Source organism: Meleagris gallopavo, chromosome 2, assembly GCF_000146605.3.
Source record: "Meleagris gallopavo isolate NT-WF06-2002-E0010 breed Aviagen turkey brand Nicholas breeding stock chromosome 2, Turkey_5.1, whole genome shotgun sequence".
In the NCBI taxonomy this organism is placed as follows: domain Eukaryota; kingdom Metazoa; phylum Chordata; class Aves; order Galliformes; family Phasianidae; genus Meleagris; species Meleagris gallopavo.
This window is the reverse complement of record NC_015012.2, coordinates 81837576-81863954: the sequence shown is the minus strand read 5'-3', so window position 1 is coordinate 81863954 and position 26379 is coordinate 81837576. Positions and strand designations below refer to the sequence as shown.

The window sequence follows — 26379 nt, the reverse complement described above, 5'->3', positions numbered from 1 at the left end:
AAGGAAATGGTGAGATACAGTTAGGAATGTAGTTTCAAGTTCCACATCCTTGGACAGTGAAGAGAATCTTTTCTGAGCTTCATGGTTGCGATATGCTCTGAGTCATGGTACTGCAGTTTCAGTACAGCGTGTTCCTGTGATAATGTGGGAAGCAACTGTGTTGAGTATTGGGTATTCTCTGGTGCAAGAGTTCTGGCCCTTGGTTGTGTAAGAAAAAATATGCTCGAGCCCTCAGAATTCCCCTTTGGTTAGATTCTGGGACAAGTGATGAGGACACCATGAGGTCAGGAACTGAAAGAAAAAGTCAAAAGAAGAATTGGAGAGGCCCAGACACTAAAGTAATCCTCAGGAGAGAATGGTTAAAGAAATATAACTTTTTTTTTTTCTAGTTTACTGTAGTCATTATTTTTAAGGTATTGGATTCTGTAAATATTAAACTTGTGGGTTGTGTAATTCTTTAAAATTATACAATAACTGCATTTTCTAGTATATTTTGTTTTCTATTGAAGGAAAAATGACTACATAAAATTGATACAGACAGAGCTCTACTCTTATTAGCATCTTCCTCTCCCAGATATTTACAGATTTATTCTGGGACTATTATTTGAGATAAAAATAATAAGAGTGGAAAATCAAGACAGTAACAGAGAATTTGGGACAATTTTTCTTCTTTAGAAATAGGAAACTGAGTAGAGCTAAGTGTACAATCAAAAAATGCATACTGCAAGCTGATTTTTTTTTCTGAAACTGCAGGAAAATAAAACTGGAATAAAAGAAAATAAAAATTAAGAAAATGGATTAAAGAAATTTATTTTTAATTCATATTACTTTTTGGAGGAAAGTCATTTCTAAGAGTTTGATATTTTTTAAAGCCGTCTGATCCATGATGTTAAAACTGAAAAATGTGAAGTTCTTTACTTGCTATTATTAATAAGCCTGAATACCAATGTCTGTGTTATTTTAGTTCATCTTTCAAAAGCGATTATTAATGAAAGCAATGAAAAAATGGTGAAGTCATATTATGGTTGATAGCTGCTGCTTAGGAAAGCCTTAAGTCCCAGAAGTTGGAAAGAAATACTCTAGAAAGCAAGAATGCTTCTATTTTTACTTTCCTTATGAGTGGGAGAGGAATTTAACAGATTATTTTTTGTTGTTGTTTACCTGTTCATCTTTTTGACAATAGGATGACTCTTTGAGACAGAAGTAGGGAAAATGGAAATGGCTAGTTTTCCTTTATTTCCCAAGTACCAAAATTCTTTGTTCCCTGCCCAAGTTAAAGGAATGCCTGGAGGGCAGGTGGTTTGGCCTTACTACTGTCTATTGTGCTTCTCATATTCCTCTTCCTCTCCACTGTTTTCTTCTGTGTATATATTTTGAGAAAAACTGAAGTGGAAGTCTTTCCACTTTCCCCTAAAAATCAGTATCTAATAGATACTTCAGCTGGATGAAGCTGAAATTATAACTGAAAGTTGGATGAAGCTGAAATGAACATAAATGTTGATGTTTGAATGTAGTTAGACTAAAAAACAATATTGCATTACTGACGCTAATAACACGAGCTATTCTGCCAGCTCCCTTGGAATGGCACCTTTTGTACATATTACCTTGAACAAAAAATAAAAGAACTAAAGTGTTTTAACATTGCTGAAAATATTACAGAATTTGCACTAAATTTTATTTCTTAATGGCATAGCCTTGCTTTTGCTTTTTCAAACCTGTTCTTAGAGGGAAATGCATTTCATAATTAAGAATTTACTTTTTTATTTAAAATGTTGTATATGTAACAGCTTTTTGTTACTGAGATAAAAATTCAGGCTTTTTTTTTTTTAAAGTATTTCTTCAAAGTACTTCTGATTCTCTTCTGGACTTAGACATTGTTTTGTTTTTTGTTTTTTGTTTTTTTTTATAAGGGCATATGGCAGTTAGGAGTACAAAGTCAGTCTTTGACATTGTAGGTTTACAATGAGGCAAGAACTCAAATACCTCTTGTTATAATTTTATAATTTACTTTATCTCAGATATCCATGTCCAATATCTTCAAACATATTATTTTATTTAAATCCTCTCTTAGTTCTTTTTTTTTCTGTAGTTCCAGGGCAGTTGTGTTATTAGATGCTCAGAGGTTTTTAGGATCGTTCTGTCTCAGAAAATATGTTAGTAGACGTGGTGTGCAGTAAGTAGCAGGGCAGTGTTTGTTATCCATCTTGCAGGAAACTCAGAGTATCTGATTAAGCTGACTAGCAAGTATCAAGTAACTTGGCACGTCTCCTCTTGCATTTCATTCATTCAGTCGTAGTGTGGGTAATAGAAAGCTATGCTGTGCCATTTTTCTTGTGTGATGCCATTTTAATTTTTTCTCAATGGACCTGGAGTAGTGTTGCACCTATTTATATGTTGTAAATAACTTACAATGAAGTGTCAGCTTGAGAAAACGATTATGTCTATTTATGCTGAATTTCAGTTTAATTTCTTTATCTCTTCTGGAAAGGAAATTCTGCACATGTTTTGCCTTGAGGTAGGAGGTGGGTAACTTTTTTATGCTCCATATATGTAACTAATTCTAATCTGTGAATATTTTCAGTATGAAAGAGTGACTTTTTTTTATTAAAATACTGTTAGTTATATATTGTTATTGTTATGTGAACATTAGTACACATTATTCCTGACTGAAGTAATGACTGAAGTAAGAGCCTCTGAATCCTAAAGAAATTAACTCTAAAATACAGAAATGCAAACAATCTAATTATGCAATAATAATGATACTAAATGTTTTAATTTTATTTCGATAAGTACATTACGGAGTCACATTTTGTTAGCTAGAAGTTAATGCATGCTGCCTATGCAGTGTATGTTAGCTTGGCTTTGTGCTCGCTGACAGCCATGTAAGGTTCTATGCAGATAGCAACTCACAGATTTGCTGGCAATATTCAGGACTTCTGAGGGGTCTCTTAAACTGGGCTTTGCTCTTTGGTTGTCTTAGAGTAATTAGCGAGATGCTGAAGTAGTTTCACTGTCCTCTGAAAGTGCTTCAGGTGTTGGTTGTTCCCACTTCTCTGGCTTGCTGGTGGGCCCATTCTTTCTGCTCTGCAATTTCTGTGCAGAGCCAAAAAGGGAAATAGTAAATTCCTTTCATCTGAGTTTCAGAATGTTTTTAAGATGGGTTTCACTTGCTTACGAAATCTTAACGGCATCACTGTTTTCTTATTTTACATTTTGGTTTGATTAAATCATATTAATTTACTGGTGTGATTGTCAGAGCTGGCTGATAGAATGTTCTCAGATTTACAGCAATTTAATTGCTCATGACTTTTTTAGGAATCCTTCCACATTTGGTCTAAGATAATGAAAAGATGTTGGATTTTGACTGTATTTGGACTACTGAGCACTATCAGCACTGCTGTCACTTAGTGCTGCTGAAAGAGCAGTGACTGTAACTTGGGCTGTATTTCAGACAAAGTATTTTCACCCTTTAGTGATGTCTAGTTACCAAGTGCAGAAATACTGTTACCACTTTTGTCAGTCCTCTCCAGGCTAAAAACAGAAATCAACGATGGAAGAATATCTATGAATGTGTTTTGTTTGGTTTCGATGGAAACTTTTAAAATTGCAGTATCTGTACTACAGAGTTACATTTCCTGAACCCAGCTGGCATATAGCAAGTCAGTTTCTGTGCTCACTTGTAGAAGCCTTTTTATAGCTAGCTCTTTGCTTCCAAAGGCACTTATCTCTGAGTGGCTGCCTGAAGAAGTGAGTGGCAGCCCTGCATCCCATAGTGGGGTTGGAACTGTGGATGATCTTTAAGGTTCCTTCCAACCCAAGCTGTTCTGTGATCCTATGATTTCCTTCTCCAAAAAAAAAAAGCCCAGTAATTCACAATAGAATTTAGCCATCAGTGAACATCTACATGGGTATGACTTCTGATTTGCTTTGTGTATGGCATGTATTTTGGTCAGCAGAGCCAGGTTCAGCCATCTTCTTGAAAAATATTAATATCTATACCTATATATATGTACGCTACTTTTTAATATATATTTCTTAAATATGATACAAATTGGTTAGTTATGCAACTTGGCAGTTTTTAAAAGGTTTCATCAAACACTTCTATAGTAATCCAGTTAAGCATGAGAATGGTGATGAGATGGCACCTCTGTTTGGTGGCAGTAATTATAGTTATGCTAACTAGCTTTTACCTGTACTTATTTGAGGTCCTGTTAGCCTTCAGTCTATTTAAATATTAAATAGCTATTTAAGAAAAACCACCTCTCCCTTCCTATATTGTATATTTATTTGGGGTCATTAGAGCTGTTTGAGCCAACAATGCTAAGATTGCAATGTCTGGTATTTTGGTTGCAGGGTATTTTCAAGAAAAGGGCCTTGTCTCTGGAATTTACTTCCCAAGTGTGGGAGCCTAAATTTAGTATCAATCCTGATGCTTTCTTCGGGTCTTCCAAAATAGTGGATCAAAAGCTGTGGTGACATAATTATTTTTTTTTCCAATTTTTCCAATTCTGTTTAAAGGTACTGAAATAATATGTTTTGTGTCCATTTCTAGAAACATGAAAACTTACTGCATTTTATGAATTGAATTGAACAATTGAAAAAAACATATTGGAGCTTTTCCTATCATATAACACCAGTTCCTTCTTTTCATATCTTCATTTCTAAGAAGAAAACTGTTGCCTCTTGAGATGAAAAAAGACAGGACTGTGCTTCTTTTAAAGAACAATAACACAATGTCTTTTCTTTTTCGCCATATTTGGGCTTGTTTCTACCTGGCAATTTACAAGATCTCTGCCAATAGCTTTAAAAAATAATAATAAAAAAACTCCAAAACTAAATTTCAGACACTAATTGATTTTAAATGCTGAGCTGAGTTTGAATCATATAATTTAACATGTGATTTGTTATGCAGGAAGAGTCAGGAAAGCAAAAGTAAAGAGAGATACAGGCAAAGGAGAAGAATATATAAAAAATGTTTAATACTTACATTAAAAGCAGATTGTGAGGGAACAAAGATCAGCAAAACTATTTTAATTTTAATTTACCACTGACTGTAGCAAATCTGAATTTTTAACCTTTTGCAAATTCCCCAGGCAGAAGAGCATCTTACCAGTTGAGTTAGTAAGGCAATGTTGGATGAAGCAGACTGTTCTGATTGGATTTTTTGTGTGTTGGTTTTTTTTGTGTGTGTTTTTTTTGTGTTGTTGTTGTTTGTTTTTTAAATCTCCCAGCAATGTTGTTCAGGCCAGAAAGCTCTCAGAGATGAAGGGAGGAGTCTTTGAAAAATGTGGATCTCAAGGGGATTTGTCCACAGTGTGTGTACTAGAGACCAACAAGTTTTTTTTGTTTTTTTTTTGTGTATTCATACAACTTCCGTACTTCACAGTTCAGGATGAAACTTCGGACAAGCAATAAGGAAATCACAGAAGCACTGAGTGACCAAATAGCAAAAGCAGTTTAATTTCCTTACATGAAAAGCTTTCCTTAATTTGAAAAGCATGTATTTCAGTTTGAATTAGTATTAGATATTTTTTTTTCCTCCTAAGATCTGTCTGGCCAAGACTATTTGCCAGAAAATAAACTTAGTTTATGGCGCTTCTCTTCTGCTCTCAGCTTTGTCTTCTTTTACATCAGCATCAGTTGCACTGGTCCATGAGGCTATCAGTTGTCACAGTGGCTGTGAGATCTCAATCAGTCAGTCACAGGGGAAGGAGTGGGAATGCAGTCCTGCAGAGGGGCACAGAGGGACTCCATGGAACTCCTGCTCTCAGCAGCCTGCTTCTAATTAATGGTGTAATCTGCTCTGTAGAAAACAACTCTATTTTTCTGTTTTAAAAGAAGCAAAACTCTGTAGTATCCAAGCAATTTTATTTTTCTTATATACTTCTGTATTTTTTATTTTCATCTGCTATGAGTGCTGAAACTGCATTTAATGTTCCTTGGAGCAGATAGAGAAGATTAAAGCATACCGTCATAGATGCAATTGCTAGACAAAGTTATTGTGGTATTAGTTTTCAGATTCAACAAAAGCAATTTACCTGGATACTTCTGCATGACCTTTGTTAAAAAAATTGGATGCAGTATAACTTAGTGGTATGCTAGCTAAAGAGAACCTTAACTGAAGCCTTACTGTGGGGAACTCTTGGAAGAGTTCATCTTTTATCTTTTTCTCCCTGCTAGACAAGTTTACTTGTAGAGCCTTTGTGATATTGCTTTGAGTTTGTTTTTTTTCCTTTGGATTTTTTTTTTAAACAGTCTCCAAAGTCTAGAGCAAGGTAATAGTATGAACTAATAAGGAGGATGCAGACTAAGTATAAAGAGAACTGCGATTGATAGGAATTCCAGTAAGAATAGTCTTAGACCAAAAATACAGTTGCAAAATTAATATAATTTAAAGTTTTTTGACACCAAGAATAAATATCGGCATGTACAGCAGTGTTATAAGCAGCCATGCAAAACTGAATGAAATATACTACCTATAATGCATGCAGCTGATGGTAGATTATTTCTCCTTTATGTTGTGTGATAGAAGTAGAGATTGAAAGATAATTTATTGGTTTGGCTGATTGTACTAAGAGAATTCAAGTGCCTTTGTCAAATGCATATAATTTCTTCAGCAGAAGCAGTGGTGCCATTTTTTCATAAGTCATTTATCAGCAGACTGAAAAAAAAAACTGTAATAAATCAGAGCTTATTCTGTGACTTTTGTGATTTAATGCTTTGAGAAATGTAGTTTGCATAAGCTACGCTGCCAGGCATTTCTCTCAGTGACTAAAATTGTACTTACAAAAAGATATTTGTGCTGATACAGCTGTGTCTACACTGGTGCCTTGGTGTTTAAAGATGTCATAAAAAGTATCATCCCCTTTCCCCACCTTGCTCCTCAATTTTTAGCTTTCCTATCTAAAAATACTTTATGGGCTCTTGTAAACCTCCTAGTGCTTTTTATCATTACACTAATTTTCTTTTATTTCCAGTTGGTTGTGAAAGACTTTTGCCCTCTAGCATTTCTGTGTGCTTAGCTCTTTGCAGTTTCTAATCATAAAACATACAGATGGAGATAAATAACCAAATATTTACAAATACTATTTTAATTTTTCATGAACTCTATGATTGATGCCATGGATTTTTTGCTTGGAGACCTGGGTATCAACTGGAGTTTAGTTGTACATGTACAGAGTCCTTTGCAGCCTTAGGTTAGTCTTGAGAAGTGGCCATATAGATAACATCTCCAATTGCCCTACTTCTGTTACAGAATCTGTCTGCATCTCTAAGTATGCACTTCAGAAGGTTAAATGAGTATCAATTTAAACTGATCTATGAACCTCAATTAAAAAAGGAAATTGTATATAGCTGGTATACATATCCATGTATATATGTATGGACATATAGACAGGCTTGAGCAGTGGGGCTGGGTGGACTTCTTGAGGTTCAACAAGTCCAAATGCAACCTCTTGCATTTGAGTCAAGGCAACCCTCACTAGCAATACAAGCTGGGGGATGAAAGGATTGAGCACAGCCCTGCCAGAAAAAGGCCTGGGGGTACTGGTGGATGGGAAGCTGGACATGCGTCAGCAATGTGCCCTTGCAGCCCAGAAAGCCAACCATCAAAAGAGGCATGGCCAGCAGGACAAGGGGGTGATCCTGCTCCTCTGCTCTCGTGGCACCTCACCTGAAGTACTGCATCCGGATGTGGAATCCTCAGTACAGGAGAGACATGGACCTGGTGGAGCTCTTCCAGAGGAGGGATGCAAAAATGATTCAAGGGATGGAACGTTTCTCCTACAAGGACAAGCTGAGAGAGCTGGGGCTGTTCAGACTGGAGAAGTCTCTGAGATGACCTGATACCAGCCTTTCAGTATCTAAAGGGGAGCTAGATAGAGGACAGACTCTTCATCAGGATCTGTGGTGATAGAACAAGGAGAAATGGTTTCAAGCTTACAGAGGCTAGGCTTAGGTTGGATATCAGGAAAAAATCTTTTACAGTGAGGGTGGTGAGGCCCAGGAACAGGTTGTCCAGAGGTGTGGTGGATGCCCCATCCCTGGAGATTTTCAAGGCAAGGCTGGATCACGCCCTGGGCAACCTGATCTAGCTGTGGTGTCTCTGTTCACTGCAGGGGAGTTGAACTAGGTAGCCTTTTAGGGTTCCTTCTCACTCTAAGGATTGTATGATTCTATGACATGCTCCTGGTGAATATTATACAAGGAATTGCTGGTCAAAATGTGAAGTGTACTTCCATCGCCAACCTTGTACTCAGGCGTTTGTTGTGCTGGATGTACTTTTGCTGGAGTGTAGCACCTGCAATTGCTGCATTAAGTTATTGATGTGGAAAATAGACATTTAGCAGCTGACATCTGCAGGATTGATAGATAATGTTTTCATGGGTAAAGGTACTACATGGAAACAAATCTTTTGTGGAAGGTAGGTTTTTTTTTTTTTAAGTATGGAAGTATGGTTTGTGGAGTTTAATTACTGGGAACTGACAATAGGAGGTTAACATAGGAAGTTTGATTACTATGTGAACAACATGTGATAAAGATGGTAGCTCAAAAGAATCATCATGTGGACAGAGACATTGGTAGAAAATATACCACAACAGGACCAAAAACAAATAGAAGATACAATGTAGGGTAGTTCAGTAATGAAATTGCATATGATTAATGTCTGAAAATGTTAAATACAAAAAATGCTATCAGACAATTGTTTTTACTCAAAAAGGAACATAGGGGGCGTTTTTACTCAAAAAGGGGCGTGACTTCTTATTTTTCATAAGTTAATTCCTTCTCCACAGAAGTTTCTTTAGATTTAGGAAATGTTAAATGACTGTATTAGTGTGTGAAAGCAGGCTAAGCAGGCTATGCTGCCAGGAAATTACATAAGCTTAAGACTGGTTTGTTGTGAAAATATTAAGAGGAATACAAAAAACACTTTGTGATTAAAGATAGCTGATATGATTTCATGGAAAGTCATGACTCATTAACTGTTTGGAGTTCATGATAGTTCTGGAGAGTTACAACACAGCCTTACTTCATTGCTTCAGTTCTCACTACTAATATGAATCCATATAATAAGTAAGATTACATTATTTTTTTAATAGTATCCTACTGGTTATTATTGCAATTAATTGCAAATTCTGTGAATAGTTTGATTTTTGTTTTCATGCAGTCATAGAATGACTTGAGTTGGAAGAGACATTAAAGACAATCTAGTTCCAGCCCCCCTGCCATGGGCAGGGTTGCCAACAGCTAGATCAGGCTGCCCAGGGTCCCATGTATCCTGGCCTTGAATGCCTCCAGGGATGGAGCATCCACAACTTTGCTGGGCAGTCTGCGTGAGGGCCTCAGAGCTCTCTGCCTCCAAGTAAAGAATTTATTCTTAACATCTACCTTTCTCCTCTAAGTTTAAAGCTAATCCCCATTGTCCTATCAGTATCAGACTGTGTAAAAAGTCACTCTCCCTTCTGCTCATGGGTTTCTCTTAAGTACTGGAAAGTGTAAATACGTACAGCAGTAAATGTGTATTTCAGTTGTAGACTATGCTGTTAGAAATATCTTTATTTTTTTTACCTGAAGAATACAGATTTTCATAACATTGGATACTTAACTCCATTGTCAACCAAGTAATTTAATAGTGATAATGTTTATATTATTTTGTCATAAAACTATGAGCGAGGTAAGTATTTCTTTTTTAAAATTAGGAAAACATTATTGGAAAATGCCTATATGGTATAGTTTTTTACCATGTGAAATATTAGTGATATTTTCTTTACTGTTATAAGTCTTTAACATTTTAGACTGGTTTGTAGTAGATAATTTAGTGTTTATGGAATTTTAATCAGCAGTACAGATTTCAGTCTTGGCCTTCTATTAAAAAAAAAATTAGCTTTTATTTTAGTTATGTTAACTTCACACAGGTGTAGCATAGATGATTCAATATGAAATAAAGCTACAATTAATGGAATAACATGCATAGTTTAAAAAAAAGGGTTTTTTTTTTTTTGTCAGAGTCTGCACTGAGAAGTTTGTAAATACGCAGTATCTCAAGCTTAGTTATTTGGATATAAGGCATCTGGCCTGTGTGCCCAGTCTGAGAAGGGCTCTTTGTAACATCAGTGTTCTTTCAATGTGTGTTTGGTGTTGGCTTTTTTTTAATGTGATGCTTAAGAAAAACCTAAATAAAGGAGAGAGTGAACCTGCTTCATTTATCCACAGTGACCACTGGATGAAGTCTTCTTTCAGCACTTCTGTATCAGGTCTAATGCAAGACCCTGTTTCACTATTTAAGCTTTTTTGGTTTCTCTCCTAGTCCTTTAAAGAGAATACCTGGCCATTTCCCAGCTCGGTCAGATAGTCACAGGGTTGGCAAGTTGTGAGTCCTCAGCCCATCCCGTTAAACATAGTTATGACTCAGCAGATAGCAATGCAATGTTGATTTTATTTTGCTTGATATATTTTAACCTCATTTAATCTGCAAGTTGCTGAAATCTCATTGTTACAGAAAGTGTGAGTTGTAGGACAAATTGTATGTACTTTATGTTGGTGGTTGTTATTTTTAATTTATTTGACTTCAATCAGTCCTGGGACTTCAGAGAAATATTCATCTCCAGTTTATTAAAATTCTTCTAGGTCTCTCTATGTGATGCAGATTTATCATTGATTTTTATTTTCAGATTCATTCACTTAAAATCCATTAATATTACTGTTTTTTACAGACTGTAAAAAACAAACAAACAACTCATTACCTATTTATCCTTCAAATTAAAAGCTGAACACTAGGCTTAAATATTCACAGACTAGACATGTTGTATGTAGGGGGTGTTAAAGCAAAGGCATGTTCTGTCTCTGTACCTTCACACTTGCAGCTGACAGAGCTACTTATTTCGGGTCAGTCCTCTGGTATCTGGTATCATTAACCTTTCCTATTCCAATCTTTTCTGTTGGTAATATAATCTTCACCCCTTACACTTTCTTTTTTGGGAGAATTCTGATGGACAGGCGTATCCATCTCAAACAATGTCATAGGCTGCAGTATCTCCAGTGTTGCCTGTGTCTTTTTAAAAAACGCTTTAGCTGTTTGTGGCTGCAGTCTGGACTGAATTTATTAGTAGGCATTACTGAGTGCTGAGGAGGAGGAGGATAGTTATCCAAGAAATTATTTGAAGTAGTTAGGAAAAAGAACATCCCTTGGTTTCACTCAGCTTAATTCCACACAGAATTCCTTTTAGCTCTCCCTTTCCACCAACAACCAACATATTATGTTCACTGTGACCACCACCCACAGTTTTCATATTATTCATCCTAGCCCATGAGATGGTTTGTCTTACCTCCTCTCCCAGGTTGTCTAGGAGCTGGCAGCACATACTAGGAAAGGAAGGGGTGAACCTATTTCAAATGTAATTAGTAACTCACTTCACTAGCACTTATTCCACTGATTCACTGCTAAAAACTAGCACAAGTTTGGGATGGAAGTGAGAGAGACTAAACAGCTAGAAATTGAGAGTTATAAAGAAACAACACCTTTAGGTTGGATAGCACAAGGTCATGCAGAAATATGACATAGCTCACAGTGCTCGCATGTGAATGCTAGGTAGAATGCAAGATTCTCAGAGTGAAGATCTCCTTGAGCAGATTAACCCTACAAAACTAGGAAGACCATTCTATTTCTGGAATCTAGAGATACTAGAATCGGTATCTCTAGATACCAATGCAAATATCTGTACAGTGTTAGTAAATTGGCTGTGAAAACATTCAAGGAAAAATGGATGGTTAGCTTTCTATGTCCTCTAGTGAAAAATATATAAATATGTCTAGGCCAAGGAAAAAGGAACATTGTTCCTTTTTTCCTCACTCTAGTGTATGATGTGCATCATCTGTTTAGCTTCAGTGTGGGTAGCACATAACAATGTGTGCAGAAAAATTTTTGCTGCCAGTTGATTCTTAGAGGTTACAGTAATTATTATTTTTTGTGACATCTTCAGTGAGTTTCTTGCTCAGCTGAATAACTGAAGTCCACCATAGATAATCATATTTAACATTAAAAAGTTAATCTCTTATTCAATTCAAAGTCTGCCAAGTAATAGACTTTTTTAATAACTATATCTGTTGTCTTTGTTCCATTTCTGGGAGTAAACTAGAAGGACTAAATTAGCACAGAATCCACCTAGATAATAGATAGTTCATTAAATTTCTTCAAATTCAACCATTCATATTTACCTTGAGAAATGAAAGCTTTATTCAGTTTTTGTGTATCACTTGCAAAAAATATGTCAGGCCCTGAGTGCTTCTCTTATAGACACTATCAGTTTACTAACGTTTTAAGGAAAGCACTTAAGATTTCTGAGACATTCATTCTGGACAAAAAGACTGTGTTCCTATGTGTGAACCAGTTAGAAATATTTTTTTTTTTCAACATTTAGCTACAGAAAGGAAAGAGGAACGAGATGTATACCTAAGAAGAACATTATTCCTGAAAGGTGATTATAAGAGTGCAAAAGAACAGTTTTCTTTTGAATTATTTTATATTTTCTATGTGGCTTCCCAGTGGTAGGAAGATGGATGCTGGTACTGGAGGAATCTCTACCTAACTCTTTTAATTTTGATATGTGGACAGATTTAGCATCTCTGGGTTACAGGCTAATGAAAGGGCACTTTGTGTTTGTAAAATTACTGTCAAGACTCTAAAAGTGTAGGATGCATGTAACTTCTTAATGAAACATCCTTGTGAGAAAGGGCAGGTGGAACTGAAGATATAAATTACTGATGCATCAGTATCAGCTCCAGGGATGTTACCACACTTCCGCAGCTATGAGCACATATATGTAAGGCATTGGGATGGAAAAACAAACTAGAACAACAGAGAGTGAGTTTGGTTGCTTTCTGCTACCAACATTAGAAAGTCCCTGCATGTTTCTTTGTCAGTAAGTGATGCTGACAGATTGAAAGCCAGTCTGATTTGAGCAGCATGAGGCAGAGGGATACCAGAAGGAGTCATGTAATTGCATGAGTAGGAGAAAGCAGATTTGGGGGAATTTTCAATTCCTTGGACACCAACAGCAGTGTATTTATTTGTCTTTGATCATATCCCAAGAAAAGTAGTCAATATGAGACCTGAGGAAATCATATAGATTGACTTCAGTCTTTCTGAATCACAAGAACTATGCTGTTCAAAGTTATATTAGCTCAAAATTGTCTAGAGAAATATCTTGATGCCTGCACAAAATATGTTTCCTTTACTGGCTTTGCACATTAGAAAACAACTTACTGTGATATATGCATTGGATCCAGTCTGTTGCGTTGGTTTTTCTTGAGTCTATGCCAGTGCAGACTTCAGGCTATGAGGTTTTCTTAGTAAGATTTTAGCTTTCTCAATTAGTCAGGCTCTGGCTTTCATCCTTTACCTTCTTCATCTCTCATCACCATGTTCACCGGTTGTCATTCTTTGTCACCCTGTGTTCCTCTAACACAGAGAGATGTTTACTGCTGATTAGAGCAGCCTAATTTATATTTTTGAAATTGAAACATGCTGTTTGAAAAAAAATATTGTATAGTTTCTGAACGTATTTAATCATATTTTTAATTTCTTAATATTTATTAATAAGATACTATACTTGTTATATGGGGTTATTTTTGTTTTCCAGATAAAAGGAAAGTTCATTGTGTTACTCTCAGATCTATTTGATTCTTAAAACATATATCCAAAGTGAACAAGGCAAATGCATTTATAACTGCATTAGAAGTGTTGAAAGTTGCTTTCCACAAGACTGCAAAAGATAAAATGTTGATTTGAATAATCTCAAATCGTTATCAGTCTGCAGAATTCTACTTGGGAAAATGAGAAAAAAAATTGTTGCATTTTGCATTTCCATTGTTGTATGTTACCACTTCTAAGGCTGTAGTTATTACTATTTCTGGATGTTTTTCCAGACAAATTGAAATGTTGAAAAATTGATCAAACTTGAAAGCAGACGTAGTTAGCATGACTTCTTTAAAATCACTGGAAGAGTACTTTTGACTCTACTGGATCTAGGAGTTTGCTGTTAGTTCATATAAATAAGCTTACAGAATACTGCTGGAAAGACTAGGAAAAACCTTTTCTGAGTAGACCTAATATGTCTTATATTTCTATTTCAAACTTTTTTTTTCCTTTTTTAAATGTCCTTCACAATTTCCTTAATAACAACATGGACTTTCAGCAAAATAAATAAATAAATCTAAACCACCTGTATTTTAGAAGTGGCAGTTGATCTACCTGTTCAGAAGACAAAAACAGAAACGTGCTAAAGTTTATAAAATTTTACATAAATCTCTTTTCTCAATGTTAAAATAATTTGCAGCTTTGCATTCAGTGGTACGTTTTCTGAGTGGGTTGTCCTCCGCCTAAGTAATTAATAACTCTTAAGCTGTCTGAATAGTTTCCCTTAAGTTGCATCATATAACGTGTCATATGAAAACAACTTGAGGCCTAATGTAACATGAAACTGTATAGTGCATCTTAGTGTGATTTGAGGAAGATGGATGGGAGGGAAATTATTTCTTATTTTGGGTGACAAACAGCTGTCCTTAACTTTTATTTGTTAAGAATTTATAATACCCTTTCTAGGCAGTAACTGGTAAATTTTTTTTGATAGTGATTTCCAATTTCCACTTTCTATTGTACTAGTGAAGTTAGGCAAAAAATGTGAATCAGGAATGTAGCAATTAGATGTAAAAAATACTGAGAATAATATGGATTTCTTTTTAATTGGATTACTTTGCTTTTTTCTTCACAACTGATCTCAGCTTGAGTTCCTTTAGTGAGCAAGAAATGTTAAGACTTCAACATCTCAGAGAACGTGGTGCTACATAAATCATCACCCATGATAGGAAAGTTGTTTAAACTAACTCCTTGAGCTCTGGTCTCCAAATTATTGTAACATTGTCATGTTACAAGTGACATATACCAGGTAATGGTATATGTCAGCTGGAAAAGATATGTCTTGCCATAAACTCTAAACATCTCTCACTTCAATCTCAGGAAATGTAAGTTGGCTCATCTTTCTCTTCCTGGAAGATATTCAGCAGGCTGGAGGTTTCATTGATACTTGTAAATACGGAAGTTTGTCGTATACTGTAGTATATTCTCATTTGATACGGAACAATTAGCGTTCATAAGATTTAAAAATAGACGCTACTTTTCCATTAGTGCTTTTTTAAAAATAAAAACAAAAGGTAAATAAAGGATTGCCTTACTAAATTTGATATGGGTAACTCAATGCTGCTTTACAAATATAGAACTAAAACTGTTTATAGCACAGTGAATATACAGTTAATTCATTCATAATTACTTCATCTAGTATGGTAGCAGTGGGAGAACCAGATGGTTTCAGAGATTTTCAGAACTTTTGAGGAAACGAATGAACAAGCAAGTATTTTTGCCAAAAATCTATCAATACTTGATCATGACAAACATTAGAGGGTATGCACAAAAATGATTGCTAAGATCATGTAAAATACTTTTCTAATAATCTAATAATTTATGGTCTGTGCTGCACTTGCACCACTGTACTTGTTTTTAGGGAAAATTATAGCTAAATTTATTCAATTAAAAAGGGGAGAGTGCAACAAAACTCTTTGCAACTAAGAGTATACAAACTCCTTGATAGAGCGGCACATGGATGGTGCTGTGATATCACTGTGTAATTATTACTGCTCTAGATGTATCTACCTGATGCTTCAGCCTATGGAATATCACGATAGACCTGGCTACCTGAATTTGCGACATATCTGCTTATCATTAACAATTTTCCTTCTTGTTTTCTTTTGCCTCCCTAGTCTGGCAGCTGGATTGTCTGTAATTTACAGTACACCTCAATCCAGCAAGCTAGGGTGGTAGAAATTCAGTTCATGAGTTCAGTTCATGTGCAGTTCCTGCAATTGTTTTCTGCAGTTTCCACTAAGGGTGTGCTTTGCTTTGAGAACAGAGTGCTCCATTCATCAACTTTCCTATTTTTATTATATATTACTGACAATGCAGACTGAGAGAGAGAAATTTAAACTGTCTAAATTCCACCCAACATATAATTTAGTCAGACTTCAGGCGCCTGAGTCTCAGGGAATGATTCAAAATGTCTGTTCTGAAGCACCACCTAACCCCTGGTGGCACCTAAAATGAATCATTTGTGGACAAAATTTTCCTAGGCATCTGGACATAAGCTCCAGTAAAGCTCAGAAGCACCATGGCCAAAGCAGCCGGGTGTTTAGCTCCCACCCAAATTTCATTCTAGCTTGGAAGTGCATAGAGATGCTTTGGCTATGCCTGTAATCCCAGAGGTGCCTAAGCCATTGTCTATGCTTAAATCACACATAATGAACTTGGACAGCACTGAATTCAACAGTCCCAGTAGTCACAATCAGCTTCAGTGTAGAAGAGGGGAAGAAGGTCCATTAAGCAGTCTTGAAGGTTAAAGTAGTGCAGATCATGCAGGAAAAATACCTGATTTGGGTTGTCCTGAGCTGTGAAAGCCCAATAGGAATGGGATACTTGATTCTCGTCTCAGTGTTAAGGATGTTTCCTATGAAAGTTTTTCTCTCAAGTTTGATCATGCAGATACTTCAAGCACTTGCATCCAAAAAACAACCTGTAATCATCCCCTGGGTTGACGATCATATTTGCATGTTTGTTTTAACCAGTAAATTCTCTTTTGCCCTCTTCTTCATAGATTATTTTAGATATTTTCTATACTACTCATGTTTTTGCAACGTTGGAGCACATGTTGAAGCTTACTTAAGACCTGTTATTTACCTTACTGCTTTTTGGCTTAGATAACAGGGAGTGTTAACCTAAGTTAGTGGTCTCTGTATTTGTGCTTTACATCTGTAGACTCTGAGGTGACTTTGGTTCAGGTTTCTTTCACCCTTATTCTCTCCTTTTTTCTGTTGTTCTTTGCCCTGTGCCACATAGAATAGAATAAGTACTCTGAGGAAATACTTATTCATCTGTGGACCTGTGGAACAACTTGATTTTGTCTTTTTCAATAATGTTTAATGCTACTTTATCGTTTTCACCCTGCATGCGATGTCTTGTTAGTTTTTCATGGCAATCCTTTTTAAATGTTGAGAGATACAACCGGGTGAAACAGTATATTAAACATTCAAAGACTGAAGTTCAAGTTCAATATTCTGAGATTTTTTTTTGCTTTTCTCATATTTGAGGAAGAGGTTCTATATTGATGTTTCTATTCCAGCTTTTTTTTCCCCTGTTATCAGTTGTCATTTTATTTTTATTGTTTAGAACATATACATTCTGTCTGTATTTCTGAAAAGTCTATAACTGAGCTTTACAGAGTAGAAGATATAACGGGAGGAATACTGAATTTTTTCTATACTACTTTACTGATTATCTTTACCTATGTAATTTCAAAGCTAGATACATGATTTTTGTTTTATTACATTCAATTCAAGTAATTCAAGGAAGAAGAACCTAGAGGAAACTGCATATAGTAATAGATAGCATGCGTGTTTTCTGAGTATTTTACCATTTGGTTTTTTACCTCATAGCATTCACTATCTGACTGGAGGGCTGAATGTATAGCACATATTTTAAACATCTTTTAATTAGTTTGTTAAGCAAGGCCTGTTCGCATTGTTAAACAATGAAAACACTAATTGGAGAATAAAGATATTGTTTTGATTCAGTTTGGTCTTCAGTATACAGTAGTTCTATATAAAATATGTGGTATTTAGCATTATGCTGTGCAGGTAATTATAAAGGATGGTCTTAGACTGTCCTCTATGCCAAGAGTGGTATTCTGTGTTGTTTGTTTCTGAAGTGTAATATACCTGTAGTATAGGTTTATTTAACAGTATTGTCTTGCTATTTGTTTACATCACTTCTAACCATGCTGTAATAATTTCATTTAGTAATCTAAAATTCTTTGCAACATTTCATAGAATCTAAATTGAAAATAGTGAGTGCATTGATGACAGTGCTGCTATTCAGAAAGATCTTGGCAAACTGGAGAAACAGGCTAGTGGAGACCTCATGAAGTTCAGCAGAAGCAAACAAAAAGTCCAGTGCCTGTGAAGGATTCTCTCCATAGGACGTTACATGCTGGATTAATGTCTGCTCAGATAGTGGCCCCATAGAACAAGAGCTGCAGCCTGTGCTGAGTGCCCTTGTGGTGAAAAGGCTAACTACATTTTCAGCTATCCTAGGAAGATAAGATCATACAATCATTAAGGTTGGCTAAGACCTCTAAGATCATCACGTCCAACCATCAACCCATCACCACCATGCCTACTGAAACCTAACTGCAATATCTACACTTTTCTTGAGCACTTCCAGGGTGGTAACTCCATCCCTTCCCTGGGAAGCCTGTTCCAATGCATAATCAGTCTTTTGGAGAAGAATTGTTTCCTCATATCCAACCTGAACCTTCCCTGGCAGAACTTGAGGCCATTATCTCTTGTCCTTTCACTAGTTACCTGGGAGGTTGACACCTATCTCACCACAGCTTCCTTTCAGGTAATTGTAGAGATATATAAAGTCTCCTCTGAGCTTCCTCTTCTCCAGTTAAATTTCTCCAGTTAAATAATTCCAGTTCCTTCAGCTGCTTCTCTTATCACTTGTGCTTCAAGCCCTTCACCAGCTTTGTTGCCCTTCAATGGATATGCTCCAGGGCCTGGTAGTCTTTCTTGGAGTGAGGAGCCCAAAACTGAACACAGTACTCAGTGTGCGGCCTCAACAGTACTGGGTTATGGTACTTCTCTAGTATTGCTGGCTGCACTATTTCTGATGCAAGCCAGGATGCCATTGGCCTTTCTGGCCACCTGGGCACACTGCTGGCTCATGTTCAGCCAGCTGTCGACTAACACCTCCAGATTAGGTCTGGTAGGTCAGGGAAAGAGATCACTGTCACTTGTGAGACTGCATCAGAAGTTTGGTGTCCAATTTAGTGCTTCCCTGGAGAGGAAAGCAGAGAAGAGCTCACTGGGATGAATCCAGTGGGAGGCCCAAGATTTTTGCAGGGCTGGAACCCATGGTATGTGAGGAGAGACCAGGAGAGCTGGCCTTGTCTGGTTTGGGGGAGAGGAGCCTCAGGGATCCTCATTGCTCTCTACATCTATGTTATTGAGAGGCCAGAAACAGGCTCCCATCAAAGGTTCATAGTAAAAGGTCAAGAGGCAATAGGTACAAGATATAGCAAGTGAAATTCCAACTAGATATTGGTTAAAATAAGATAAATTCACTTTGTGTGTGGCTAGGCACTGGAACAAGTTTCCCAGAGGATGAGTAAAATAGTCTATATCAGTGGAAACTTCCAAAGCTCATCTTGACAGAGCTCATAATAACTGGAGCAAATGTTCAAGTTGCCCTGCTTGGAGCAGGTAACTGGATCCATTGGCCTCCTGAGCTAGTAAATTATTTTGTTAATCTAAATTTATCCTTGTTCTATTTCTACTTATTTCTTACCTTCTTCAGTTGATTTCACTGAAATTAGCGTAGTGCCAGTGGGAATTAATTTAACCTTTTGTAATTTTTGCATTTTTCCCAAAGCAAATTTCTCTACCAGCTCTACTGGTGAATCAACTCCTACTCTTCCTTAATAGTGCTAATCTGTACCTGAGAACTTTTCTGCTTTCAAATAATCTGATAAAAATTTCACATAGATTACTTTGTATTATTTGCACTCACACATTTTTTGAGAATATTGTGAAAGAAACAGAATTTTAGAGGATTAATACCATTACTTGTTTAGATAATACTTTAAGTGTCAGGGAGGCTTGCAGTAATAGGAGACAAGGGAAAAGAAGTGTTCCATATTTACTAGAATACCTAACAAGTCCAGAAATTCTTCCGTCTGTTTTGTAGACATGTCATACCAATCGTGGTTTCTCCTCCTTTCATTTGATGAAGACTTCTGTTTATTTCCCTCCCGCAGTTGTTTGCCCTTTGCCCATTAATACGAACTCCCACGTGTCTCTTAATAAAGAACTTAACCGGGAATGCTAATTGCTTTTGGAGAGCTAAACAGATGCTTCTGCAGCCAGATGTCCTGTGTAGATTACAGCTGTAAACCTGAGCTGCCGTGTCCTCAGCCTGCCCAGGATATGGTAAACCATAGGGCCAATCCTACATCCAGATAGTTTACTGAGATGCACTTGTGTTTCAGTAACGTTCAATGAAGTTATACTTTGTAAGAAATCATAGATAATTCTCACGTCATAAAGAAAATATGGAGTAGGATGAAATCTAGATTTAAGTACTGCAAATCCTGTTCACTTCTGCCTTGCCTTTTGACAATGAAACATCTGTAACTGTGCAACAATGTATATGGGTCCGCTGACAATGTGGGAGAGCAGCCAATTTGTTCCTGGGATCAAAACAGGAATCAGGTGATGGAAATATGCCAAAGAAATGTGATTCCAGGATAAAGGACTATAAGGAGGTGTTAGTCAATAAAGAAGCTCTTTGGGAGGATTTAAAGCAGGCCTCTCTTGACAGAAGGCATTTTTCCTGAGATCCTAAGTGAGCTGAAATGCACTGCCTTCCAGGAGGGTGGGCAGTTATTGTCTTGTCAGCTGGTGCTTTTCTCTTTCCTCTATAGCACATTACTGCGTGATAATAATCCCATTTGTAGTTTTATTTACTTCAAATGATCAGGGGATGAAAACCAGAGTAATTTTTTTTTTGTCTGAGTGGGGCCCTCAAGTTTCCTTCATTCTGATCCATGGTATATCTTTTGCAGTGTAGTTAGTTGAGCGACACAGAGTGTTGCTGTTCATTGTTCCAGATGTAAAAAAAAAAAACAAAACAAAACAAAAAAAAACCCTCAGTGTTAACACTTTATGTAGTTTTGTATAATCAGGACAAACAAAAAACAAATTTAAAAAAATTGATGAAACCATCTTTATTTGTTTATTTCAGAATTAGTATGTATTTAATAATTACCAATCTGTACAGCTGAGTTACAGAGTAATTTCAACGACATCTTTTTGAAATGCAAACTTTTCCAGAAGTTCACAGAAGTGGTGTTCTGCCACATTCTCTGATGTGGGTAGCAAGTTAGACCTGTTTTTAGAGGCATATCTCAAGTAAAAATGGGATGATGAAATTGAGCATAGCAAGACATACATTTAGAAAGATATTCCTTATTTTTGCTCAAGTTGTTCTAATATTCAAAACATCCAAGTCATTGACAATGGAGGTCACAGGATCTAATCTGCTACTCAAAGCAGGACCAACAAGTTAGAATATGTTATTATGAGCTATCTCCTACTCGTCCAAGGATGGAGATCATCCCACAAATCCTTCACAAATTATTCCACAAATTCTCTGGGGAACTCATTCCAGTGTAAAAAAAAAAATAAATAAATAAATAAAATAAAAAAAAATTTGGAAAAGTAGTGTTTTAAAGTTTATTTATGTATGGCACTGATTTTGCAGCAGTTCTTTTATGACATCCAATTATAGTATCTTCTGATTTCAAAAAGAAAAACAAAAAGAGAAATGATTAAGTAATTTTTCAGTCATTCTTTTAAATAAATTGAATTGTATTTTTGAGCATGAGTAAGTAGGAAGTGACGTTTCTGAATACTGAAGCCAGTGAAATTCTTTGAGTGCGAGTGAGCATGGATTTCACCAGGTATTACTTCTGTTAATTCCTCTTAAAGAATGCTCATGTGTACATAAGAATAATGAAGATTCTTTTTTCTTTTATTCTCCCCACCTTCCCCCCTTCTTTTTCTTTCTATTGTAGGCAAGTATTTCCAAATGGGCTACCTGAAGAATACTCTCTAGTTGCTACATTCCGGATACGACGAAATACCAAGAAAGAGCGTTGGTATATATGGCAAATCTTAAATCGGCACGATACTCCTGAGGTTGGAGTTGTCTTTGATTTATTTATCCTTTATTTAGTTTTTGTAGTTTTTTTTTTTCCCCATGTAGTATGACAAATATAACTTACTAGATGTTTTACCATTGAATTTAGCTATAGTTTATACAGAATAGACAGACTACTCTATATTATTATAATAGTTGATAATTAATTGTAGGAATGACAAAAAATTAAGGAAATTTATTCTGTTAAGACTGCAAACTAGGGTAGAAGGCATACTTGATTTATAGCTGATATTTTTACAAAGTTACATAAAAGAAAGCTTCATATTTCCTTCTCAATCTGTTTAATAGGAGTATTTTTATTATGTATAGTTTGTAAATGTGTTTAACTCTCCTATTCTAACTTTTAAATGACCATTTCTTCTATTTCATCTTGCTTTCAGATCTCTGTGCTTCTGGATGGTTCAAAAAAGGTTGTGGAGTATATGACCAAATCTGCTCAGGGGAATATACTACATTACACTTTTAAGAGTCGAGAAATTTATCCATTGTTCGATCGGCAGTGGCATAAACTTGGTATTAGCGTGCAGTCGGGGATCATTTCCCTCTATTTGGATTGTAATTTAATTGAGAGAAAGCAGACTGATGAAAAATTCACCATTGACTTTCAGGGAAGGACTCTGATTGCTTCTCGTGCTGCAGATGATAAGCCTGTGGATGTGAGTAGTATGAAAAAAAAACCTCAAAAATTCAAGTCATGTTTTATCCATACTTTTACTGAAACAATTGTGAAGAATTATTCAGGGGGCTGAAGGAAAGGATGGAAGGATTCAAAACAGGTTATTAATTTTCAGTAGGAATTCTTAATTTACCTTAGGTCCTTAGGTCTTTTTTTCTAAACAATATTTAGTGCTGTAGTATCTGCTAAGACAAACCTGAGGAAGTGGATAAAGGTACATTTCCTGCAGCCTTTGCTACAAGTAACTGACTGCAGGTGCAGCTGGCAATTGTGAAGTAGTCCCTCTCCTCCACCCCTTCCTAATCAAAAGACAGTGGACAAGATCTGCAGAATGAAATGCAAATGCAAGGAAAGTAAGCTGTTACGGGGTATTCCTGAAGAAAGCAAGCTGTTGCCTCATCTGCAGATAAATGAGGCAATGTAGAATTACTTAAGACAGTCCCTTAATATTATGGGCTTTGTTCTGCTCCATAAATATTCTCCTGTTTCCTTGAATAGAGAGATCAGAGCAAGTGATTGGAAAGTTCCAGGAAATGACAGTTTGATTGAAGTATACTGACATTCCATTACCAAGATTCAAGCATTCGGCTTGAAGTTTAAAGTGACTATTTGAATGCTTCAGTTATATTATGTGCATTATACAGTTTGAGATGGAAACAGTACACTTCAACTATAAGCTAGCATTGTAAGAGGAATCAGTTCTGTGAGGTGCTGATCGCTTTGACCTGGATTCATCAGAGCTCAGGCCAAGCTCAAACTACTATTTATTTTGTAAAATTGAGTTCAAATTTTTTCATATGTATGTACTGTCCCCTTATTTCCAAGTAGCGTGGAGAAAAAGAAATAAATGCTTTTTAGCTTGTGTTATTTAATGACAGAGGCTGGATAATCCCAAGTAGAAGTTGGAAGTAGAGTTTTCCACACTTGCAGGAAAAACATTGTGGGCGTAAAGCTGATGAAGACAGCAAAGCAAATCCTGCACTGATAGTCATTCTTCTCAATGCCAAGTGCAAGTGACAAAATAAGAGAATTCCAGGAGGCGTATTGTAACAAAACTATTCTCTGACATTAGGCTTTTCCAAGACTTTCCTGTGAATAAGCTGGTTCAGTATCTAATATTTACAGACTTGTGTAAAAGCTGGACAGTGCAAGATTAACCAGTTAAAATTAGACACTGTTCATTCACTGTGAATTCGTAAAGTAGAAATCTTACACTCAGAATCTTTTCTCTTAGGATGGTTCAGTGGCAAGGTCCAGGTGGCCTGTCCAAAGTGATGGAAGTTATATATTATGTAGAAATTGTCAAACCTTTGCATTACATTCCTGAAAAGAACATTTGCAGAGAAGATCCATGGAGCTAAAATGCCCATTTAGTCATAGTAAGAGCAGCACAAAGGGCTACAATTTACATGAAGAAAAATGAAATCTAAAGTGTGCTTCAGTTGAAAGTAAGAGTTTGTGTAGTTTGTTCCTTAGGTGAGGAACAAGAGTTTGTGTAGTTTGTTCCTTAAGTGAGGAATTAAGCATTTGTTGTGGGATTTTGCAGTTTCTCCAGTTTTTCAGAAATATGCACTGTTTCAGAGAGAAAGTTTCTTGTGCAAAAATTTGGAAATACATGCCATAACACACTTTTTATATTGTATATTAATGTCTTCTCTTCTATTTATTAATAGATTGAACTTTACCGCATAACAGTTTATTGTAATCCAAAAGTTGCAACAGAAGATACGTGTTGTGAAATATCTGCAGACCTGGTAAGTTATTTGTTAAACTAAAAATGGTATTATAAAATAAAATGTTTAATTTTCTCTTACTAAAATGTTATAAAGAAATTTCAGTGAAAGTGTCCAACTCAAGTGTTCAACCTCTGAAAATGAATGCATCTGGATTCACAATGCATGGCTTAGTGGAACTTCATTAAAAGGCACTAGGTGCTGCTAGTGCTTTTTAAATGCCTATCTTAACATTGATTACTATTTAATTAGTAATTGAGGAAGTCTCAGAGAGCAGGAAACAAATTCACTGCCATCACTTTCATGTAATTTAGGCTACTTTAATAACTATTGTATCTGCTCTAGCGTTATAACTGGTAAACAATGAAAGCCTGTGAAGGACTCCATGTGACAGTGGAAGAGAATTAAAATAGGATGGTGTTAAGGGCATATCCTTTATTTCAATATAAAAATTTCAATGAAAAAGGATGCATTGTGATTAGCAAAAGCTTCACTATAGTACATTATGAAAGATGTTCATTTAGCCTACAGGAATGCTAGTGGTTATATATGTAATTGTTTTGCTAAATTAAGCCTGTTTGGAGGGGAGTTGGGGGGAAAGAAAAGCAAAACAACGAACAGGTTAAAATATTGGTTTGTTAGTTATGAACAGTCTCTCAAATAGGCTTTTCTGAGACCATGAGCACTATGATCTTCACTCATTGAGAATACTTTGTGGGAACTGACAACTGATTGGTGATCAGAAGCATAAAAGAGACTGAATCTAAATTATCAAAGGAAATCTCAATTTTAAGTAATAACTTCTTGTTCAAATATACTTCAAAATATATTCCTCTTCATAGTACAGGCTTTCTTTTGAATTTATAGGCTCATGGCTAATTGAAAAGAATGAATTTTTTCTGTAAGTTTCACTTTGTACATGGAAAAAAATATTTGCCGTTATTATACAGAAACAGAAAAGAAAAAAATAAACCCTAACTATACATGAACACAAAAAGATCAAGGATATGCTTTATTGATAGCATCCTAAATGTTCTTTCAACTGTGAAGATAAAAGCACTTTGTTTCAATTGCATGTCTTATATTGAAGGTATAAAAATAATGGAGTACTTGTTAATGACTTTCATATTGAAATCAGCATCACATTTTTTTATTCTTTTTCATTACCTCCCCTACCAATCATAAGAGCTAAATTTTCAGTAATTTAGGGAAAGGAATTATTCCTTAATCACAAATTTCTACTCTAAGAAGTAAGTCATGTCAGAATTTCTTTGACAAGAAGGCTCACAGGAGACTTTATTGTGTCTTAATGAGAGCCTCTGAATATTTCTTTCCCCCTTATCTTTTGCTTTCACTTTTTATAGTTCCTGGAAGTTTTCTTCCTATGTTTGATTCTTTAGGAAGAACGAACTGGGACAGTCAGTTCTGTTTTGACCAGTACAGTTTTCAGTACAGAAGGATCATAATGTTTAGACTTCATTTTGTTACAGCTTTTTCCTTTGTTTGGCAGTTGTGGCTTTTCTGCAGCATGGCATGTGCAGTAATATTAAAACAAAGTAAATTAAAATAGCATTTGGCTGGTATTTATCTATTACAAAAATGGAGCAAAAATCAGATAAATCCTCTTTTTATTTTAGTGCCCACATGAGGACAGATTACTTGCTACTACTTCATCACCAGAATCTGTTCATGCCAGCAAAATATACTCTCTTCCTGGAACACAGCAAGAATCTAGAGACAGATGCCACTGCTTTCCAACTAAAGTATGACATTCTCTCATTGATTTTTAATTCATCATTCTACTTAATTCTGCTAGGTATTTAAAAAATAATAATAATAGAAAAATAGAAAGCACTTGAGTTTCTTTCTATAGTTATGAAAAAATGTTACAATCTTAGACTATTATAATGCACGTGTGTTTGTATTTTACAGTTAAGAAACAGTACATTTTAGATATAATTTTTAAATTACAGTTTGAGGGGGCTGTAAGATTTTGTAGAATGAACATAAAAAGCAAGGATCAATAGTAAAAATGAGAATTACTAATGTATTAGAGTAAATATAGTGTAAACATTTTTACTTCAGAA

At 35.8% G+C, this 26379-nt stretch overlaps 1 protein-coding gene across 12 annotated transcripts in view; it reads left to right on the top strand.

Annotated features, from left to right (window-relative positions):
• Positions 1-26379, top strand: part of COL19A1 (collagen type XIX alpha 1 chain) — a 213943-nt gene that overhangs the window by 33573 nt on the left and 153991 nt on the right. For all 12 annotated transcript variants that reach the window (XM_031552581.1, XM_019613183.1, XM_031552582.1 and 9 more), the window contains 4 exons: positions 21738-21861; positions 22264-22539; positions 24233-24313; positions 25930-26055. In XM_031552581.1, coding sequence (XP_031408441.1) covers positions 21738-21861; positions 22264-22539; positions 24233-24313; positions 25930-26055 — 607 coding nt within the window. The remainder of the gene's footprint in view (positions 1-21737; positions 21862-22263; positions 22540-24232; positions 24314-25929; positions 26056-26379) is intronic.